This window comes from Apium graveolens, chromosome 9 (genome assembly GCF_009905375.1).
Source record: "Apium graveolens cultivar Ventura chromosome 9, ASM990537v1, whole genome shotgun sequence".
Lineage (NCBI taxonomy): Eukaryota > Viridiplantae > Streptophyta > Magnoliopsida > Apiales > Apiaceae > Apium > Apium graveolens.
The window spans coordinates 17,842,722-17,863,204 of NC_133655.1; the positions used below are offsets into that span (position 1 = coordinate 17,842,722).

General features: G+C 34.0%; 5 protein-coding genes across 5 annotated transcripts; 4 read left to right on the forward strand and 1 right to left on the reverse strand.

Moving 5' to 3' along the window:
* The first annotated feature begins 742 nt into the window (after positions 1 to 742).
* LOC141685067 (uncharacterized) lies at positions 743 to 1,390 on the forward strand. The gene has a single exon (XM_074490190.1). The coding sequence runs from the start codon at positions 743 to 745 to the stop codon at positions 1,388 to 1,390; it is 648 nt and encodes a 215-aa protein (XP_074346291.1).
* A 27-nt stretch (positions 1,391 to 1,417) lies between these two features.
* Positions 1,418 to 1,909, forward strand: LOC141685068 (uncharacterized). The gene has a single exon (XM_074490191.1). The coding sequence runs from the start codon at positions 1,418 to 1,420 to the stop codon at positions 1,907 to 1,909; it is 492 nt and encodes a 163-aa protein (XP_074346292.1).
* Positions 1,910 to 4,372: 2,463 nt separating this feature from the next.
* Positions 4,373 to 6,607, forward strand: LOC141686622 (large ribosomal subunit protein eL8y). Its single transcript, XM_074491655.1, has 7 exons — positions 4,373 to 4,480; positions 4,671 to 4,718; positions 4,850 to 5,051; positions 5,621 to 5,790; positions 5,880 to 6,008; positions 6,101 to 6,193; positions 6,306 to 6,607. Exons 1-7 carry the CDS (start codon positions 4,478 to 4,480, stop codon positions 6,435 to 6,437), a joined length of 777 nt encoding a protein of 258 aa, XP_074347756.1. The 5' UTR covers positions 4,373 to 4,477; the 3' UTR covers positions 6,438 to 6,607.
* Positions 6,608 to 7,575: 968 nt separating this feature from the next.
* Positions 7,576 to 9,943, reverse strand: LOC141682463 (pentatricopeptide repeat-containing protein At5g14080). Its single transcript, XM_074487161.1, has 2 exons — positions 8,164 to 9,943; positions 7,576 to 8,088 (listed from the first exon to the last, which is right to left on the reverse strand). The coding sequence occupies exons 1-2, from the start codon at positions 9,815 to 9,817 to the stop codon at positions 7,829 to 7,831; spliced, it is 1,914 nt and encodes a 637-aa protein (XP_074343262.1). The 5' UTR covers positions 9,818 to 9,943; the 3' UTR covers positions 7,576 to 7,828.
* A 4,646-nt stretch (positions 9,944 to 14,589) lies between these two features.
* LOC141685370 (protein LAZY 1-like) lies at positions 14,590 to 16,596 on the forward strand. The gene is made up of 5 exons (XM_074490476.1): positions 14,590 to 14,719; positions 14,794 to 14,860; positions 15,003 to 15,718; positions 15,862 to 16,117; positions 16,267 to 16,596. The coding sequence occupies exons 1-5, from the start codon at positions 14,714 to 14,716 to the stop codon at positions 16,284 to 16,286; spliced, it is 1,065 nt and encodes a 354-aa protein (XP_074346577.1). The 5' UTR covers positions 14,590 to 14,713; the 3' UTR covers positions 16,287 to 16,596.
* Positions 16,597 to 20,483: the final 3,887 nt, after the last annotated feature.

The window sequence follows — 20,483 nt, forward strand, 5'->3', positions numbered from 1 at the left end:
GATTGCATATGAATGTAACGACCTCCCATCATGGGAGGAACTAGGGGGACCGAAGGGAGCCCCGGTCCCCGTCGACTGCGGAATAACCCCAAAATTTTAATATAAAATTTTAAAATTTACTATCAAAAATATTTTTGGTCCCCCTAGATTTAAAAAAAAATTGAAATTGAGAATTGATTATACAAAATTTTATTGATTTTGTTAATTATTTCATTCAAAATAATATTGATTAGATGGAAATCATGGAATTTGTTCATTAATCTTAATAATTAATAAATAAACATATAAGATAAAGATAGTACAATTTGAAACAAAAAAAAGATGCTTAAAACTAAAGTCTAAAAACAGAACATACTTGTTCAGTTGTTCTGCTCCGGTCCCAAAACCCCCAATACACACTATACATACAAGTTACAAAATTACAATCCCTAATATCATCTCTCTTTATCTACTCTACCTTTGCATCTAATCCGTAAATATGAGTAAGAGAAAAGAGAATACATCCTATTTTCAACCCAAGAAGAAGCAAACAACTACTTGTGAAGATGAAGAACCTTCTGCCGCCTCAATTGAAGTCACTGGAGTTGAGCCTCTGATTTTTGGTGGGATAAACAGAAACTCCGAGCAAAATCTTAAAGATTGTCCTTATGCATATTAAATTCATTGTCTAGAACATCAATTACAATTAGCACTTGTGGCTGCAACAAGAGAAGTACCTCAGATTCACACTTTCTTTCAAAATATGGTCTTTATTATCAATGCGGTTACTAGTTCTTCTAAGTGGCATGATGAGTTGCAAGCTAATCAAATTGCTGAAATTGAACATTTAAAGGAAATAGAAGAGATTCAAACAGGTAAAGGTCTCAATCAAATTGGAACATTACAACGTCCCGGAGATACTAGATGGAGTTCACATTTCACTGCTATATGTAGTTTGATAAGAATGTATGGTGCTACTCGCTCGGTTTTAATTGACGTTGATGCTCAAGGGATAACTTTTTCTCAACGAGGTGATGCTTTAAGTTCTATTAAAATGTTAATGTCTTATGAATTTGTGTTTATTTTACATGTGGTTAAGGAGATAATGGCTATTACTGATTTACTTTGTCGAGCATTACAACAAAAGTCTCAAGATATTTTAAATGCCATGCATTTGGTTTCTACTAGAAAGATGTTGATTCAAAAATTGAGAAGTGATGGTTGGGAGAGTCTCTTAGAAAATGTGAGATCATTTTGTGAACGACATACTATCTTGATTCCAGATATGAATGCTCCCTACTTTGATGTGCTTAAATCTCTTCGTCGACAAGGAAAACAAAAGCAAATGGTGACAATGGAACATCATTACCGAGTAGAAATCTTTACAGCTGCCATAGATCAACAATTATAGGAGCTAAACAATAGATTCAGTGAACAAATGACGGAGCTTCTCATTTTAAGTGCATCACTAAATCATAGGGATGGTTACAGGTCTTTCAACATAGAGAACATTTGCAAGTTAGCTGAAAAGTTTTATCCAGAAGATTTTTTGGGAGATGAAAAAATCCATCTACATTGTGAACTACAACATTATGGGTTAGATGTTCCGGTTCATCCAGATTTGAAGAATCTGTCTACTCTTGGTGATTTATGTCATGGATTGGTAACCATAGGGAAAGCTGGCATGTATCCATTAGTTGATAGACTATTAAGGCATGTCTTGACTCTTCCAGCATCTACTGCAACATCTGAACGAGCTTTTTCTGTTATGAAAATTGTGAAAACAAGTCTTCGCAATCGAATGGAAGATGAATTTCTTAGGGATTATTTGATATTGTATATTGAAAAGGAGATTGCGGAGACCATTTCTGCCGAGGAGATCATTGATTCTTTTTATTTGATCAAAGAAAGGCGTGCACATCTCAAATAAATCGGTATGTTTTCTACTTTTATTTATTTTGGTCCCCCTATGTTAGATTCCTGGTTCCGCCCCTGCTCCCATGTTGTTATCACTGTTAACGTTGTCTTAAATAAATATGCATGCACCTTCCTTGTGTGATGATGGAATTGTGTTTGTAGTTGTTAGGTTCATTAACAAATGTATGTGATGTTTAAACTTGTTTATACATAGTGTGACCATGTGTTGACTCTGTGAATGTGGTTTTACAAATTCTGGTACAAGTCTAGTCTTTCTGCAAAATGAAACTTTAGTTTGGTTTTAAAACTGAAATCGTAATTAAAAACCGAAATCGCACCAGTTGTGTTTGGTTTGGTTTTGGTTTTTGATTTTAGAAACCAAATAATTTTGGTTACGATTTGATTTTTGATCAAAACCGAATCAAACTGACTCACGCTCGACCCTACTCAAAAGTTCTTCTTAATTATTTGCATTTTTAAAATAATGAAACTAGCTTTATTACCCGTGAAAGGCACGGGCTAGCTTTATTTATAAAAACTGCTATTTTTTGTGTACTTTTACGATATTTGCGTGTTGTTTCATACCATATTGTGTGATTCATGTTAGAAGAACTACTATAACGACGAACATACTTAAATTTATATTGTGTCGCGAATGTAAATTTTAGAGTGCACTCTTACCATTAAAAATAATGGTTTTCTATCAAGTATTAATGATTTTTTCAACTGGAGATACCAAAAATATTATAATGTTTAGGTGTCATGTTTATCAAAATATGGGGGCAAAATAGTAAAAAAAAATTGCACGGTCGAACTCGAACTTCAAATTACTCGGCTCATAAGGTTCACGAGTCTTATCGAACCGATATTATTTTTTAATAGAAATATACTTTTATCTAAATATTTAATATTTTATTAATATTTTATATATTTATTAGAATCGAATTCGAGCATAACCTATCATATTTTGAGTTTTAGTCAATATTTGGTGAAATTGATTCAAATTTTTGAGCCGAACTTGAGGCTACCGGACTAATTACAACCCGAGTTTCATGTTTGATTTAAGATTCGGGTGAAACCGAGCTCGTGCTTGAGCCCAGACATTTTTAATCGAGTTCAAGTCTGAAAGTTTTCGACTCGGCTCGGCTTGATTATACCTTTAGTTGTTGTAAAGTTGGTATTTCGAAGTGAGTTAATTAACCAAGTCTCAATATTTAATAAACTATTATTAAATGGTAATATATCATCAATAAGTTAATATGGTAACATAATATCAATAAGTTATTTATTTAATATTTGTAAATTTTTTATAAATAAAAAATAATAATTAAAATCACGTGGTTGTACATGAGTATAAAGTTAGTATATTGTAGTGAACTAATTACAAGTTTTAGAATAATTTTATTATATATCAATATTGGATTATATAGGTTTGGTCATTCAATATAAAGAAACAAATATATAACTCGGTACTTGATGTTATCAAAATATAATCAAATGAGCTTTTAGCTCAATTGATTGAAGTCATATGTTTGAATATAGGTGTCACAAGTTCAATTTTACAAGCCAATAATATTTTTCCATATTTATTCAAAAAGGGCGCAAAATATTAATTTATCGAACTTTTTACGACCTGAATTTCGAGTTTGAAATTTAAAGTTCGGTTGAACCCGAGTTCATGCTCGAACTCGAGTTCATGCTCGAACTCGAACATTTTTAATCTAGTACGAGCCTGACAGTTTTCGACTCGACTCGGATTGATTATACCCTTAGTTGTTACACGAGTATAAAGTTAGTATCTTGGTGTGAGTTAATTATCCGATTTTCGATAATTAATAAATTATTATTATATGGTAAGATATTATCAACAAGTAAATATAATAATATATTATCAACAAGAAGTTTTTTATTGAATGTATAAATTAAAAAAAATTATAATATCATTGTTGCGCATGAGTGTAAAGTTATTATATTGTAATCAGCTAATTACCCAAGCCTTAGAATAATTTTATTATATATAAATATTGAATTATATAGGTTTAGTCACCCAAAATAAAGAAAGAAGTATGTAACTCAATACTTGATTTTATCAAAATTTAACCAAATGAGCTTCTAGGTCAATTGATTGAAGTCATATGTTTGTTATAAGCGTAAAGTTAGCATATCGGATTGAGTTATTCAATCAAGTCTCAAATCATTATGTTTTATATAAATATTAAAATAAATATAAAATTTAATATAAGGCAAGACACCTCGTGTAAATAAATAAGTTATAACTCAATATTTAATATTATAAAATTTTAACCAAAAGTGTCAAGTGGTTGATATGTTTAGTTTGCAAATAGTTGTTATAGGTTCGATTCCTATAGATTTGGAAAAAAAACGTAATGCAAAATGGCCCATCTAAGAAAAACAAACTAAGAATGGGCTAAAGATATTAGCAAAATGCGCAGTTGGGCTACACAAGGCCCACTATCTATATAGCGTATAAATGTATTGCTACACCAGGGTTATATATCTCTTTATTGTCCCCGCCGTTGTAAAACCCTAATTTCAGACCTCAAACCACTCATCTTCTTCAATGGTATGCCTCTCCTTACTTGTATCTATATTTGTATCTATCATCATCTTTATTTATATTTCAATTTCTTCAATCTTTTGCTTTTTATTCACATATTTTATGTTTAATCTTCATTTTTGTTACACATCTATGTGCGTATATGTCAATTCTGTGTGTATTGTTTTTTTAATTAATTATTTGTTTGATTTTTTAGGCTCCTAAGAAAGGTGTGAAGCTTCCAGTAGCTGCCAAAAAGAAGACGGTATGATAATTATATATTTTTATAATTATTTGTAGATTTAAATAAATGTGTGAATTTATAAAAATGTGTAAATTTAAATAAATGTTTGTGTGAATTTGGTGAAGTGATGTTATTGGGGATTGTGATTTTAGGATAAGGTGATGAATCCGTTATTCGAGAAGCGCCCTAAGCAGTTCGGGATTGGAGGTGCTATTCCGCCTAAGAGGGATATGCATAGGTTTGTTAGGTGGCCAAAGGTTGTTCAGATTCAGAGGAAGAGGATGATTCTGAAGCAGCGATTGAAGGTTCCGCCGGCATTGAATCAGTTCACTAAGACTCTCGATAAGAACCTCGGTTAGTTTTCAAATGTACATTGTAATTGTTTGTTTGTTTTTTGCTGAGACATGCTAGTGGCTAATTTGTGTATGTTCTAGTCGGATTGTGTATTGTTTAATTGCAAATGTAGTTGGGTATGTAAATTTGTTAGTGTGTTAATGTTGTATGTTCATGATTTAATCTGCAATTTATAGGCTTATGCTAGTTGTTTTTCAGGTGAATGCCATTTATTTTGGTTTGCGATATTTATGAAATGCTAAGCTTATTTTCCTGTTTATAGAATGTTTTTAACTCAGGATGAACACAAGTAATTGGCACACAATTGATATGTGAAGAATCTCTGAGTACGATTAAAAATGCATGTAATAAAGGATAGAGTGAAGAGGATCCCATTGAATCTTGTTTGAGCAGGGTAGTTATAGATGCAGGCATGAAGCAATCATTGTAAGTGTGAACTTGGTAGACTTAAGGGGAGCTTATCTAGTATGTAATTTTGTTGGTCAGTTGAGAGATAGTTTGGTATAGAGAAACTAGAAGGTTACTGAGTATGCTTGATGTATAGATTTATGACTGTTGTTAAAATGCAGCAACGAACTTGTTCAAGATGCTTCTGAAGTATAGGCCAGAAGATAAGGCAGCAAAGAAAGAGCGCCTTTTGAAAAAAGCTCAGGCTGAGACTGAAGGGAAGATTATCGAGTCCAAGAAGCCTATCGTCGTCAAGTATGGTCTGAACCATGTCACCTACCTTATAGAGCAGGTTTTACTTCCACACTTTTGCTGCTTGCCTTTTATTTATACCTGCATTGAGATATTTTCATTCTGATAGTTGTTTCTATGTTTTTGCAGAATAAAGCACAATTGGTAGTCATTGCTCATGATGTTGATCCGATTGAATTGGTTGTCTGGCTTCCTGCACTATGCAGAAAGATGGAAATTCCATACTGCATCGTCAAGGGCAAAGCACGATTAGGCACTGTAAGTGTCCTGTGGCAATTTTGATCACCTATCTTAGAATGGTTTGTTGCTAAAAAGTTTTAGATCTAAATTTTCTTGCTTATTGTTTTCAGATTGTGCACAAGAAAACTGCATCTGTATTGTGCCTGACCACTGTGAAAAATGAAGATAAAATGGAGTTCAGCAAAATCTTGGAAGCCATCAAGGTGTGTAATGAATTGAATTTTCATTGAAGAAAGGAGTTTTTTCTTATATTAGGTGCAATGTTAGGTTTAATGATGTAGATAAAAGTAAATAATCTTTTTTCTGCTACTGCAGGCAAACTTTAATGACAAGTTTGAAGAGAACCGTAAGAAATGGGGAGGAGGTATTATGGGTTCGAAATCACAAGCCAAAACTAGGGCGAAGGAGAGGATCCTCGCCAAGGAAGCTGCTCAGAGAATGAATTAAGATGCTTCTGTCAATAATTTATGGTTTCTCCATATCTGTTGACTTGTTGAATTTTTTATCTAGATTTTCTACAAGACACAATATTTCTCAAGGCAAAGTTAAGATATGTTTGTTACATTTTTGTGTTCGACTTGAATGAGTAATTTTCATTTGTTTAAGACTTTATCAAATTTTTCTTTTGGAAGAACATGTTGGTTGTACTTGTGAAAACCTTGGTGGGTAACTGTTATTTACCAGTTCAGCAAGTCTAGATGTTGAATGCATGCTTCAAGCAAGTGAACGCTGGAGTAATTAAAAATTCGGGAATTAACTCTTTTTAATGTTGTATAATATTCTCTTCACAACCACAAATCCCAAAAATTTGCAAAACTTCGCAACAATATATCATTAGAGTCTACATTTTGTAATATATATATATATATATATCGGTTTTTCTATATGTGCTCATGGGCATGTGATAAACATGAAAGTTTATAATTTTATGTCAATTTGATTGGTAGAGTTTGTGTGAATGCAGGGGTTGACTACTATTATAAAAAATGAACTATTTAAGATGCACTAAATTTATAAATTTTCGTGTGTGTTTATTATTGTATCCGAGGGCAGAAAAACCGTATATTTATAATAACATCTGATAAGAACTGTTTCCCCTTTGAAGCTTCAACAAACTTTGGAAAAGTTCTGTAGTTTTTGATGCATAACCAAGTGATTTCAGGGTTTGGGTTTTCTCTTGCACTTTATTGTACTTGAATTTTTAATTCAGGTTTCATCCCGAATCAGCCTCCAGCAGCTTGATGTGCTGTTGTGTTGCTAATTGTTGCTAGACAAAGGTGTATGAATTCCTAAGAATCACAGATCTTGCGGCAGAACGAATACATACATTATTACTCTAACAGTTACATAGCAAACCTGCCAAACCAAACAACTCCTGCATTCACTAAAATATACATACAGACCAGGTAAATTTTCTGCCTTCATAATCCATCAGGAATTTAAGACAGGAGAGCCATATACGACATCTTAAAACTTTTGGCCACTTATTTACTGACATTGTTTGATTTTATCTTTTAGCGCGTTAAGTGGTACATTACATTGCTTTCATATCCCGACTTTTTTGCTATACCTCAAAATTTTCTGTTGGAAACTTTAATCTTCAAAACAGGAGTTTAGTGTATTCTTCAACAAAATAGTTTTTCGAAGAACAGGCAATTAGTATATATTGTTCTTGTTCCCTAATCTCTTTAGTCAATCAAAGAGAATGGGATGATAGGAAACATGAATAAATTCACCTAATATGTGTTTCACTTTTCTAAAGAAGAAGCAAGCAAAATACAATCACCTCTAGGATCCTTTGGAACATCTGTTTTGCATGTATTATATGCACCAGAAGATCACAAGTTTCTTCTCTGCACTGATTGAATAATCTGTCTGAGGAGATCTGGTTTTGTTGATGAGGAAAGTGAAGCCAAAAGTTCAGCTATTACAGCATGAAGAACTGAAGGCGAGTTATCAGAAGCCCACTTCATGTGTTCAATGGCCAGAGCAAGCTCCCCAGCATCGGCCATACACTTGAGCATCATTGCATGGGAGTTGGCATGTTTTACATCATTGTACCAACCACAGAGCAATTTACAAGCATCCGAAAAATAACCTGCAAGAAGAAATATATGAGTACCTAGTGTAAATTGTATCAACAACAAAGTTTTCTTGTGTTTTTCAACAGTACCTTCTTTACATAGGAATAGTATGAACGAATTCAGTACGTTCCATGCAAGTGTTGCATCACGATTAATGGACTCTATGAAGATCTCAAGAGCGGTCTTTATCTCTTTCTCTTCACAAAGCCCTTCAAGGAGTGATAGATATGTTGTGGTATCAGGTTTCACCCCTTTATCCTGCATTTTGTGAAAAATCCGGTGAGCTTCTTCTGCCTGACCTATCTTTGAAAATTTTCCAATAAGGATGTTGTATGTTTTTAAGTTGCCCTCACAACCATTAGCAAACATCTCATCCCACAATCGTTTTGCAGGACGAATGAGATCTTCTCGGCAACAAGCTTCCATCAGTGAATTATATAATGACACATCAGGAGACAGACCTTTCTTTTTCATTTCTTGGAGAACCTGATAAGCTTCTCTTACTCTTCCAGCCTTGCACATAAATGATACTTTCAAGTTGTAGGTTTCAGAATCTACAAAGTACTCTTTGGCAGACAATACCTTAAAAACTTCTAGCAACTCGTCAATTTTCCCATGTTTGCACAAACTCCTGCTCAAGTTGCTCATAGTAAGAATAGCCGGTAACCTTTCCTTTTCCAGCAAAAAATTCAAGAAGTATATTGCACAACCAGGATCAATACTCGACACTGATCCAATCAAAGCATTAAGAACATCTTCCTCAACAGGAAAATTACCACTAACAATAATTTCACCCAAATCCCTTGCTTCACATATCATTCTCTCCGAAATCAAAGCATATATAAACTCTTTATAATCCTTAGACCTCGGTGCCACCCCGAACTTCCTCTTCCTCTTCAACACCCTTTCCACTTCAACCACATTTCCCGTAACCTTCTTCAGCGTTTCAGCAACAATTCTATACGCCATAAAATCGGGCTTACAATCTCTCCCCCTCAATTCATCAAGCACATAAACCGCCTCTTCCACCCTACACTCCAAACAAAACCCATGAACAACCAAAACCGCCAAAACCGACCCATTAAAACCCGAACCAAAACCACTCCTCCTAACCTCATCCAACAACCTCAAAACCTCACTCAACTCCCCATTCCTACAAAACCTCCACAAAAACACCCCAACCCCAAGTGTACTAAACTCAATACCTCTCACAATCATTTCATCAAACACCTTCCGTGCATCCCCAACATTCCCATCAGACGCCAATGCAGCAAGCAACAAATTACATATCTCCACCCCAATCCCACACCCCGACTCCTTAAACATCAAAAACGCTTTCCGGGTCTTTTTCGATACGATATACGAGTGCATGATCGACCCATAAACACACGGTTCCAGCTCGATATTTCTCGACTTCGCATAACTAAAAACCTTATCAAGATCATTGAATTGGCGGGAAATTGAGAGAGATTTAAGAAGAGATTGATACGAAAGTGAGGAATGAGAAAACCCGGGTTGTTGAGAAGCCCAATTGAAGAAACCATGAGCGAGAGAATGGTGAGTGAGGAGAAACGGGTCGATGACTCGGGCGACGAGTGAGGAGGTGAGTGAGTCACGACAACCGAGTTGGTGGAGAGTGAGTTCGAGTTGAGGAGTCCAAGTACGAGTTGGAAATGATTTGTTAGAAGCGGTTATTAGCGATCGGCTTATTAAATTAGCAAGCTCACTTGTTGATTTCCTCATAGTTTATTTCTAGTTATTACAGATGTTTCAGCTTGATCAAGTCATTTCTAAGGGCTTCAAATATGAATTCAGGATATGTCTCCATCCGACATTTCGTATACTAAAATTCTTTGCATTTTTCGCAAACGCATGAGCTATTTCATTTCCTTATATTCGTCTTTGTATTTCTGGTCAATATATGACCTACTTCAATTACTTATATTCGTCTTTGTATTTCTCGTAGATACTTCATTTACTTATATTCGGATAAATAAGAATAAGAATTTTGCATGAGAAATGTCCTTTATGAGAAATGAAGAGAATTGTGGATGGGCTATTGTCCATATCCCATCGCCCCATATTAACCCTGAAGCAACAACCCCCGAATAATTTGAGGGGTGCAAAGTGCAATGATACATCCCATAGTCTTTCTGGTTAGTGGACCGGCAAACATAGACTTAGCCAAAGATAGTGTAAGATAACCCGTCTTGAAATGCATTACATCAGATGCAGTGCAGTTGATACAACAGATAGTATAACTCCACAAGAAGCAAGTCCAACCAAGGAAGCAACGATGAAAAGTCCAATCTTGCTATAGGTTGAAGCCAAGCTCTAGTCTGTAAGCCCAGTACATATGAGTTGCAGAATATTATCTTTAACATTCCCCTCGCTGGAGAGCCCATTAATGGATCGAAGATCCCCCTTACTCGAGATCCCATTTTTGGATTGAAGAGTGGATCATATTCATCTCTTTTTGGGCTTTTAATTAGTAGGAGCTTTAATTACTAGGTGGGGATATGGTCTCATTTTGAGGCCATATTATATAATACAAGTAACATCTCCTCCCATTTTGGTCCCTCCATTGTACAATATCAATATCTTCAATTATTATTCGAACATGAGACCTCCCAACTTATATACCAGGTTACGTAACCAATTCTTCTAACACCACTTAAGTTGTTTGGAAGGTGACTTACCAAGATCACATAATATCTTTAACAGTATCCCATCCTTCAGAAAAATCTTAACTTGCTTTGTTTTCTCTTTTGATAAAAAGAACTCTCACAATCTGCGAAAACATGAACAGACAGAGGGAGAACACAAGGCTCATGACTTTTTGATGCATAAGAAGCATGCAGGAGATAACTGTAACATGCAGAAATGACTTATTTAATAGTCCGTACGACTGTACCGAGTAAATAAGATCATCACATAACAATTACTAACATTCACTGGTTTGCTGCAAATTAAAAAAGTCACTGTTAAGTCCAGCTCCTGAAGTGATTAAAAAGAAGTCATTTTTTTCTTCCTAATACTACACAGCTGTTGCATCAACTTAAGTATATGCCTAACATACACATGCACCCTGAACAAATTTAACTTAACCAGTTTTGTAAGGCATATACCAGAATCTTGGATGGTTTCTAATTCTAATATATATGCCCCTTGCAGTGGAGTAGTAGTGACTATAATTCCCAAGTTGTGTGCTTTAAAATTTTGATCTTGCACACATCTTAGGCAATAATTTTTAAGAACACATGTGAGAGCCGGATTCAGGGGTAGTTTGATAAACTTGAAAAATGGTTGTTCATCTATTAAACGCCATCAACACTAAATTTTGCTGTTTCGGATATTAATTAAACTATATTTCATAAATAAATTTAAAAGTTAATTTTGATTTGTATATTTATAATGTCATAACTTTCCAGTAACAGATAAAGGATTCATGGAGTGAAATGACCTCAGGCACATGTACCAGTTTAATAGAGTTTGACATAAACAGACAGGAAATTTTGTATGTGAAATTTTATTATCTCGTGAATTTTAAGGCTAAAGGGGAATCAGAGATGAAAGGAATTTCGATAACACAAACACCGTGAATTATTGCCATTAGTATCCTAATGGAGGCCTAATCAACTACAGATAACACTTTGTTAACTGTAATCTCTACTCTCATAAAATCATTCTGCCAAATATCTAAAAGAGGGTCCATTTTGATTTACTTCTGTGTCTGCATTTTCTTTAAATCTTCTATTTGTTCTTACAATCACCACTTGAGCCCGTGGTAAGTACAACTATTGACATGAAAGGAACCTTATTAGGTGGCTGCTGACTGCTGTTATAGGGTAGCCATTGTTTATATCTGCCCTTGATTCATTATTACCTTATCCTCCAATTAAAGAAGGCAGATTCAGATAATACCAATGAGGAGCTTAGCTTCCACCTTTGCCACTTGATCAAGATAAAGATCACAACACTATTGTATTAACTTAGAGAAGAGAAAAATACTCCTCTTATCAGACCACAGTATTGTTTTTAATATTGTAGCATATGATTGTCATTGTTCTCTTGTACTATTACACCTATATTATCAAATTGGTTGTTTTGTGAAATTACACTAACAGTACATCGAAACTAATGTCACAACAATCTACTTAGAATCACTAAAGACTTACTTCACCTGGTACACAGACTGACTCTGATGTATCTGATGGGAGCATGCTATTTTTTTTGCGCTGATTACTATTAATATCAGAAGCAAGGATACAGTTGCATTGTACGAGTATATACAAATGAATTGATTCCAAAATATAGAAATATCCCAAGTCGTCAAATAAGCAGATACAACCTGCAGTAGAAGCGGGCAGCTCTGTGGAACTTCAACTGCTTTACAATTTTTGCCACTTCAACATTTCATTTGCGCATCCCTGCACTCCGGTACCCTTATTTGGCATCCCCTGCACTTTGAACAGGCCGCTTGGCCTATCCAGAACGGGCCTTGGCAGAAAGCATCAATCGTAAAATTTTAAAAAATTAAATTATTATCCTCGACAAATAAATTATGTTCTAATTTCGTGACACTAATCAATACCCAGAGGGCCAGAAACCTTAGAATTATACCCAAAATACATGTCATGTGCCCACAGTGTGACGACTACTAGGCGGCCAGAAGGATTTTTTTTTGCATTTGAGCATTGCCGACAAATTGATCAAGATTAAGAATTTAGGAGTAGGTTAAGTACTGAACCTCTTTTGGCTTTTCGACCAGAAAAGGTAACTGTATTGTTTTGTAGCTTATGTTCACTTAGCTAAAAATGAGGTTCCCCACGGTGCACAGTTCTAACTGTATTCATTTTTGCACATAGAAAATGAGATGGTATTGCTTTTGTCAATTGCAAGGAAAAGGAAATATAATAATTGATGCATGTACATTTAACATATGCTCTTCAGAAACTTGCAATGATTGAGACGTACATTTAACATGAAATTGCAATCAACTTTTGCATGTTGGTCCATTCTTTTTTTGACAGACGAATTACGGTTGAAGCTTTACAGAGTCCTGATAATTTGAGTGAAGCCATCAAACCTGATGACAGTTGATGCTGGGCGATTTGATCACTAGCAGCTTCCAGTGTTCTCTTCAAATGATCTATTATAGGGACACTTAGCACTGTTGGACTACAAAATCATATACAGTGTTAACAATTGAGTGGCTGTCATTCAGTATATTTGCGACTAACCTAACAGAAGAAATGAGTGACTGAACTTATCAACCAACTTAACTTGTTGTTTTGCATCTGAAGTACCGATAGCATTCACAATTCTATGACTCAATGATATGGGTGGCGCTCTCATCTACAAAGTAGAAAACGTTGCAATTCATTTAGATAAAAAGTTTATGCCCAGGTGTGCATCACTAGTACCGCAATTTAAGTAATGACATTGTCGTCAAACCAAAAGCAAGAACCAAACGAGGTCATCAGAATCACACTGTCCAGAAGGTTCAGGTAATCTTTTTGTTATGAACAGCTCTACTAAAACCTCCCGTCACTCCCAGGAGTGGACCGCCACAATAAGCCTTTCAAGAGCCACGAATAGCGTCTAAGGAGCAATGAATGAAACACAAACCTTTAAGGATCATCTAAATGTACCTGCTGTCAAAGTAACGAACCACCAAAAATTTAAGGATCACCGATCAGAGTGGCTACAGTCAACCCCGATACCACATCTTAATGCTTTAGCCTTTAGGACATTAGAGAGATCTTCAACAGTCATTACACTTTGATTTGCAAGAGATTAAGCTCATAGACATATAATTATGGTGAAAGGAAAATAAATACAAAAAGGTAATTAGACAGCTTGGTTGATTTCCTTTTGTGCCCTGAGACTGAAGTTTGTTTCATTATTAAATTATCCTAAATATATCCTGACACCGTTCCTTGACTGTTTACCAATCACCATTACCAAGTACGAGCCTCATCATAAAGCTCTATAAGCATCTTCGATTACCTATCATCTCTTACAGAAGCTGACTAAAATTTAAGAATGTAAAATGGTGAAACTATTGTATATTGTTGATTTTCAGAAGTTGCCTTTGGTAAATTTAGTTTTCATCATAGCAGTAATGCATGCCATCTGATATTATTAATTTACTAAATGCGCATTAGTACTCATCATACCTGAATTCATATCTGATAATATGCAGAAGAAGAAGTACTAATGCGCTATGCAAATAGCTACATAACTTGGATGCATAGACAAATTACAATCCACTTATACCAATTGTGTCAATCGAAACGTTACTAGCTATGAATGTGTAACCAACTTCAAGAAAGCATGTGCATGGGAGTAGTAATATCCTGAACATGTGGGTCTTAACTGACTAATCAACTTGTTCTCATGACACAATTCTGACAAAGAACAGACGACAACATGGTAATCTTCTCTTTGGATCGTTCTGCTTAGCTCTATCAAAGACTTTTAGAAGCCCATGGTTTCTTATCATTGAAAATCCACAGGAAAGATCCTCCAATTTGTTTCTGTCCTTCAAACCCTATGTCCCTCTTATAAATCATCCGCGCACTACATCTTTCCCAGCTAAACTGTTTATCATCAACTACTCTGCACCGGGCCAAAATGAAGGTGAGGCAGAACTATATAAAATTTAGTTTAGTTTATATAATGAAAATTTATTAAATTTATTCTTTTTGTTGCAGTTATTAGGTTGGATGAACCGAAAATTAAGGCAAGATAGCATTGAACCAAGGAAAACGTTCTCAATTGGTATGTGTCCACCATACAAATGACCTTATCACGCAGTACTTCATTTATAGAGCTTTTCCTCCCCTTGAGATAATGAATTTTTAAACTGTATAATGGTGAAAGAGTATCTGCAGGTGTTGTAAATTAACAATTTTATTTTCAGGGTACTCCTGCGCTTGTCTCTCTATACAACCCTCTATACAACCGTCGTTTGGCAAGCAGCTATGCCCCTTGGGACATGGATACACCTCTGAACACTCAAAGCAGTCAAAAAGGGAATGTTCAAAGTATTCTGCAGGCCTCACAGCCATAAAAGGGGAAGAAGTCAATGATGAAGAAGCCGACTTTTTCCATGGTTTTTTAACAGTTGGAACGCTTGGTTCAGAATCTAGAGTTGCAGAACCTGCAACGCCAAAGTTTGCTATTTCTTATCAAAATGCAAATGAAAAAGAAATTGAAGTCACCGAGACTGAGTTAAAGATCATGAACGACAAGCTAGAGAAGTTTCTTGAAGCTGAATGGGCAGATGATGTGGATTATGACTCGTCAAAAAGGAGCAGTTTTGTTAGCACCATCACTCTCAGTAATTATCAAATTGATGGGAATGATGTCGAAGAGAACAAAAATATGGTAATATGCCCACTTCAAGAATACCTATTTAATTCTTCAACAGAATGTCTAGAAACTGGTGAGGAGATGAAGAGAGAAAAGGGATCACTTGAGGAACAAGAAGAAGTTGGAATGCCATTTAAAGGAAAAGGTGCTATGAAATTCATGAAAAAGATTCTTAAAAAGATTCAATTAAGCTCAAGGAGCAGCAAAGCTTCTGCCAGTGACCAAGCTACTACCACTTGTTCAACCAAGAGGAAGTTCCCAAAGGTTGGTCGCGTCATATTATATTTAAGCATTATATCATCAACTTCAATCAGTAATTTTAGCAATCTTACATATGCTGAATTTTCGAAAAAATAAGACTAATGACAAACTAAATTTCAAGTTTCCATCTGTGCATGCATGCGCAGGCCCTCCGACTGTTGAGCAAAAAAATTCACCCAGAAAGATCGATTGCTGAGAAGAAATTGAGCAAGTCACCCGGTAACAAGGACATAATCAAACATCAAGACACAGGTGTGACAGTCCTCGAGAAAAGCAATGACAATTTTCCAGAGATGATCATTTTGAAAGAAAAAGTAACCACAATGAACATTAAAAATGACAGTCTTCATAAAAGCCACTCGACCAGAATTAGAGAACACTGGATTAAAACAGACGCAGACTGTAAGTACCATTAGCTTCTGTGTACATTTATCATCAGTTAAATTGAACTGGAGCTTAATCTTCGAGGAACAATATGTTAAATATCTACTCGAGCACACATGCATGTAAAAGTACACGTATATTTTACACTTTATTTGTTTCCATTGCAGATCTGGTGCTGGAGCTCTAAAGAGCCGAACAGTAGTGTGATGCCTTCATCTTTGCTATTTAAGTGTGATGCGTGTGTTCAAGTATTAAAAAAGAAGTTAATGATGAGTTGTATATATGTGATGAAGACTTCAAGTCATCAAGTGAAAGTAAACATTCCTATTCTTATGGTATATATCATTATCATCATAATAATTCTATATGGTTGTGTAATCCTGATATACTTGCTACGAATGTGTAAAACAATATTGATAGTGATAAGTGAGTTGGATTGAGAGAATTTGCAGTGTGAGATGAAATAGCATTCTGATTAAAGATGCTTATATATGTTTAATTCATGGTTTTCTTAACACTGTAAGCCTGATTCTGCTAGGATTAAATTTTGATCATTAATTAATCATGGCACAGTATTTCTCAAGTCAGATTAGTGTTCTAGATGTTTATAATTCTCAAGTTTGTGGATTTGATGGAAACATTCACGTAATGAAACTTATTTCGAGAGAGAGTTTGTAACATACTTACTCCACATCTGCTACTTAAATAATTTGGAAAATGCTAGGGTACCAAATTTGTTCCCAAAAAAGTTACAAAATGTCCCATGTAAGGGTTTTATTGGGTATATGAAAATGGACCCCCTGCATTTACATCAAAAACACCAATAAAATCGTTTCATACTGCCACATCAGCCATCACACGTCATTTTGTAACAATTTTTTGTACAATTTTTTGTACCTCTAGCATTGCTCAAATAATTTTGCCTGCATATGTATGTGTTGAATTATTTGATTGCGTTTAGCTTGTGGTAAACTGATATGATATCCCCAGATGATCGAGATGATTGAGAGTTTGTTCGGATATTATAAATATCATGTAAGTTGAAAGCGAATCCGAGTAATCCAGATTCGACTAGTTAATAACGAATATAATTCATATTTATATACAAAACGAGCAAATTCGAATACTACTTTAAAATTCAAATTACGAACTAGGATTTATTACCTATTAACTACTACGTCTAGTTCTGTCACGAATCCTTGAATCGCAAGGATTTTTAAGATGAATGCTAACTACTACTTTGCGAAAATGTTAACTCAGCCCAAGTAGTTTTATCTGAGGCCCAAGATCCAGACAAAAGAAAAAACGATTATGGATTTGCTGCGTGAATCCAATAGATAAAAATATAAATAAAGGGCCCAAATCAACTACATGACCTGCTTCCATAGCTCCAGTCTCCAGACCTCCAGTACATCAATATTCTTTTGTGCATACGAAAACTGTTTTTATGTCCATACAATCTCATATAATTCGAATTTCATATAACTGCTGATAAGATTTAATTTATAAATTAGCGTAAAAGCCCGGTGAGGTATGGACCTCCATATATATTAAAATATTAATTTGCATTTATACATAAATAACTTTTGAATACAACAAATTATTTTAACTTTTTACTTAATTGTCTTACTTTTTTTTTCTTTTTATACGTACTATTAGAGCGATATTAGATAAATTTAGTGATGAGAGCTTACTTTTTATCGTTTAATTTGATTTTAACTTATCCCGAAAATTTTGAGATTAGATATTTATGAAAGCTATATAATCTTAGTTAATAAAAAATATCAAAACTATATCATTATAACAAAAATATTTAAAATTGTTTGCAGCGATATGCATCGGGTCTCTTTGGGGTCGGGGATTACTATCCCCGCTCCTGATTCTCGAACACACCTTGAATCTGAAACATGAATTCTTTTTATTACCGATCTCCGCCGGAACGAGGATTCCCACTTGGATGCGGAAAATAATTAAAAATAATAATTTTATATTTTTAGTATATTTTTTAAATAAAAAATAATCTACTAATTCGTAATATATAAAAATATTGATAATATCTCATATTCTTAAAATCAAATCATATTAAAATTGATATCTAATGTAAACGAATGACAAATTAAAAAAATATATTATATTATTATGTAATGAAATTAATCAATAAAATTATAGATTATATTAAAATTATTATAATTTTTTAAATACTATTTTTTTATAAAACTTTATTTAATAAAATATATAAAAAATATATAACTCATCTAAAGTTCTATGGAGTCCATCTTTTAATTGGAGTCCTCGGAATCCATCTAAATTCTGCAAATAAAATATCTTCTAAAACGTGTTATGTTGCAAAATATGTTTCACAAATATCATTACTTCAATAAAATCATGCAAATTTCAAATATTTACAAGTACAATATGTATCTTCTGCAATATGAACATTTATGTTCTGCAAACTAAACATGTTTTGTAGAATAATATATTTTGCAACGTTCCACTTGTAAAATTTATGCAATCTGCAAGATTTTCAATAAAATTGTGATATTTTTAGAATATCATTAGAAAAAGAATACGTTTTGCAACAATTTAAGCTGTATTTTACTTGAAGAACATATATAAACTCCTCGGACTCCAATTAAATAGGGGACTTCATAAAACATTGTTAGGTCCCAATTTGTTTGTAGAAGGGGGGGTTGAATACAAACAGTACCAAATAATCGAATAAATGCGGAATAAAAAATGTGAAACAAAATTCAAGTTAAATAAAAATATTATTAAACTTGAAAGGTGTTACAACAACTGTATCGATTACAAGGTATTAATCTCAAATCAATTATCACAAATCTAGAATAAATTCGACATGAACTTTTTCTATTTTTGCAATAATTAGAATCAAATGCTAAACGCGATTTGAGATTAAGTTCTAGGGATTTTGATCCGCTAGATTGTTACACAAGAACAAGAGAATGATTTCTAGTTGATTGGATTTAACTTTGCAATCTAGAAATTGATCTTTGAATTTCAGCAGAGAACAATGAAATATTTCTTGGCGGCTGCTGTGTTCTTGTTTTTTGTTTTTTGGATTGGATTCTGTAAAAGTATTTATCAATAAAAGTCTTCTGCTTCTTTTATCAAACACCGAACTGAAAAATGTACTGGCATGACAATCTCTTTGGCCAGCAAGACTTTCGGTATGACAATATTTACAACTAGCAAGACAATCAAAATGAACTAGCAAGACTTTCGGTATGACTATTGATTGTCATACCGATTGTCATATTAGTTCAAATAAATTGTCTTGCTGAATTAATAACAGATTTTAATCTAAACAGAAATTCTAATAAGACAATTAAATGTATTGACATGACTTTCGGTATGACTATCAATTGTCATACCGATTGTCATACTAGTTCAAATGAATTGTCTTGTTTTGAATTTAAGCAGATTTTAAACCAATTAAAATCTTGTAAATCCTCAATATTAATTCTAAATTAATTAATCAATTTAATTCAATTAATCAATAAATTAATCTTTACAGATGTAATTTATTTTCTTAATTAAATTAAATGACTTAATTAGTTAATAGAGAATTAATACTAACCCTGAGCAGCAACCATTCTTCTGAAAATCTTCTGATAATCACAGTCAATTATGAATCAATTCCACCACTTCAACGTTGACACTCGATGTACTGTCTGGTTCATGAGTGACTAACTTCCGTGACGTTTCTTCATGTCTTGACTTTGACACTTTAATTTTCTTCAGATTAAATCCTTGTAATTAATGATACTCTGACGAGATCTCTGTCACTTGATTAAATCCACGATCTTGATTTATATCACTGAGGCATGATCAACTTTTTGAACTTCTTCCAGTGAATTAACTCCTCAAGTCTGTAGATGAACCTTGTTTCTGAATCCTTTGACAGATATTACTTTGCGAGATCTCTCTGACGGTCGATCCACTATTTACTTATTACATTCTTATTTGAGTTGAGTTGAATCCTCGAATATACAAATAGGCCTATGACATATGACTTACAATCTCCCCCTATTTGTTTGTTAGACAATAACACACAAATACCTAGAGGATAACTCAACTAACAAATAAGAAAAAGATATAAACATACATGCAAAGTAAATAGCAGAAAAGTTCTGGATGAGATTTAACATTTTCCAGATTCCAAGTAGATGTTCCTCTAGACTGAACATATCTTCAAGTAGTTCCATCTTCATTTGTACAACCACATTTCCTGTTGAGAAGCCCATATCTCTTGCTTCTCCCCCTATGAGAATCAACTGATTAAAGAAGATCACCTTGTGTTTACCACCTCTCCCGTACAATAGGATCCGCAGATAAAAACCAATGGTACTCCCCTAACAGCTTC

Excerpts from the sequence above, each read along its gene's own strand:
- LOC141686622 (XM_074491655.1), top strand. Across the intron at positions 6,009-6,100 it reads GCAAAGCACGATTAGGCACT|ATTGTGCACAAGAAAACTGC; the intron begins GTAAGTGTCCTG and ends TATTGTTTTCAG. Across the intron at positions 6,194-6,305 it reads AAATCTTGGAAGCCATCAAG|GCAAACTTTAATGACAAGTT; the intron begins GTGTGTAATGAA and ends CTGCTACTGCAG.
- LOC141682463 (XM_074487161.1), bottom strand. The coding sequence starts at position 9,817 with ATGAGGAAATCAACAAGTGAGCTTGCTAATTTAATAAGCCGATCGCTA. Across the intron at positions 8,089-8,163 it reads ACTATTCCTATGTAAAGAAG|GTTATTTTTCGGATGCTTGT; the intron begins GTACTGTTGAAA and ends TTCTTCTTGCAG.
- LOC141685068 (XM_074490191.1), top strand. The coding sequence starts at position 1,418 with ATGACGGAGCTTCTCATTTTAAGTGCATCACTAAATCATAGGGATGGT.
- LOC141685370 (XM_074490476.1), top strand. Across the intron at positions 15,719-15,861 it reads CCAAGAGGAAGTTCCCAAAG|GCCCTCCGACTGTTGAGCAA; the intron begins GTTGGTCGCGTC and ends ATGCATGCGCAG. Across the intron at positions 16,118-16,266 it reads GATTAAAACAGACGCAGACT|ATCTGGTGCTGGAGCTCTAA; the intron begins GTAAGTACCATT and ends TTTCCATTGCAG.
- LOC141685067 (XM_074490190.1), top strand. The coding sequence starts at position 743 with ATGGTCTTTATTATCAATGCGGTTACTAGTTCTTCTAAGTGGCATGAT.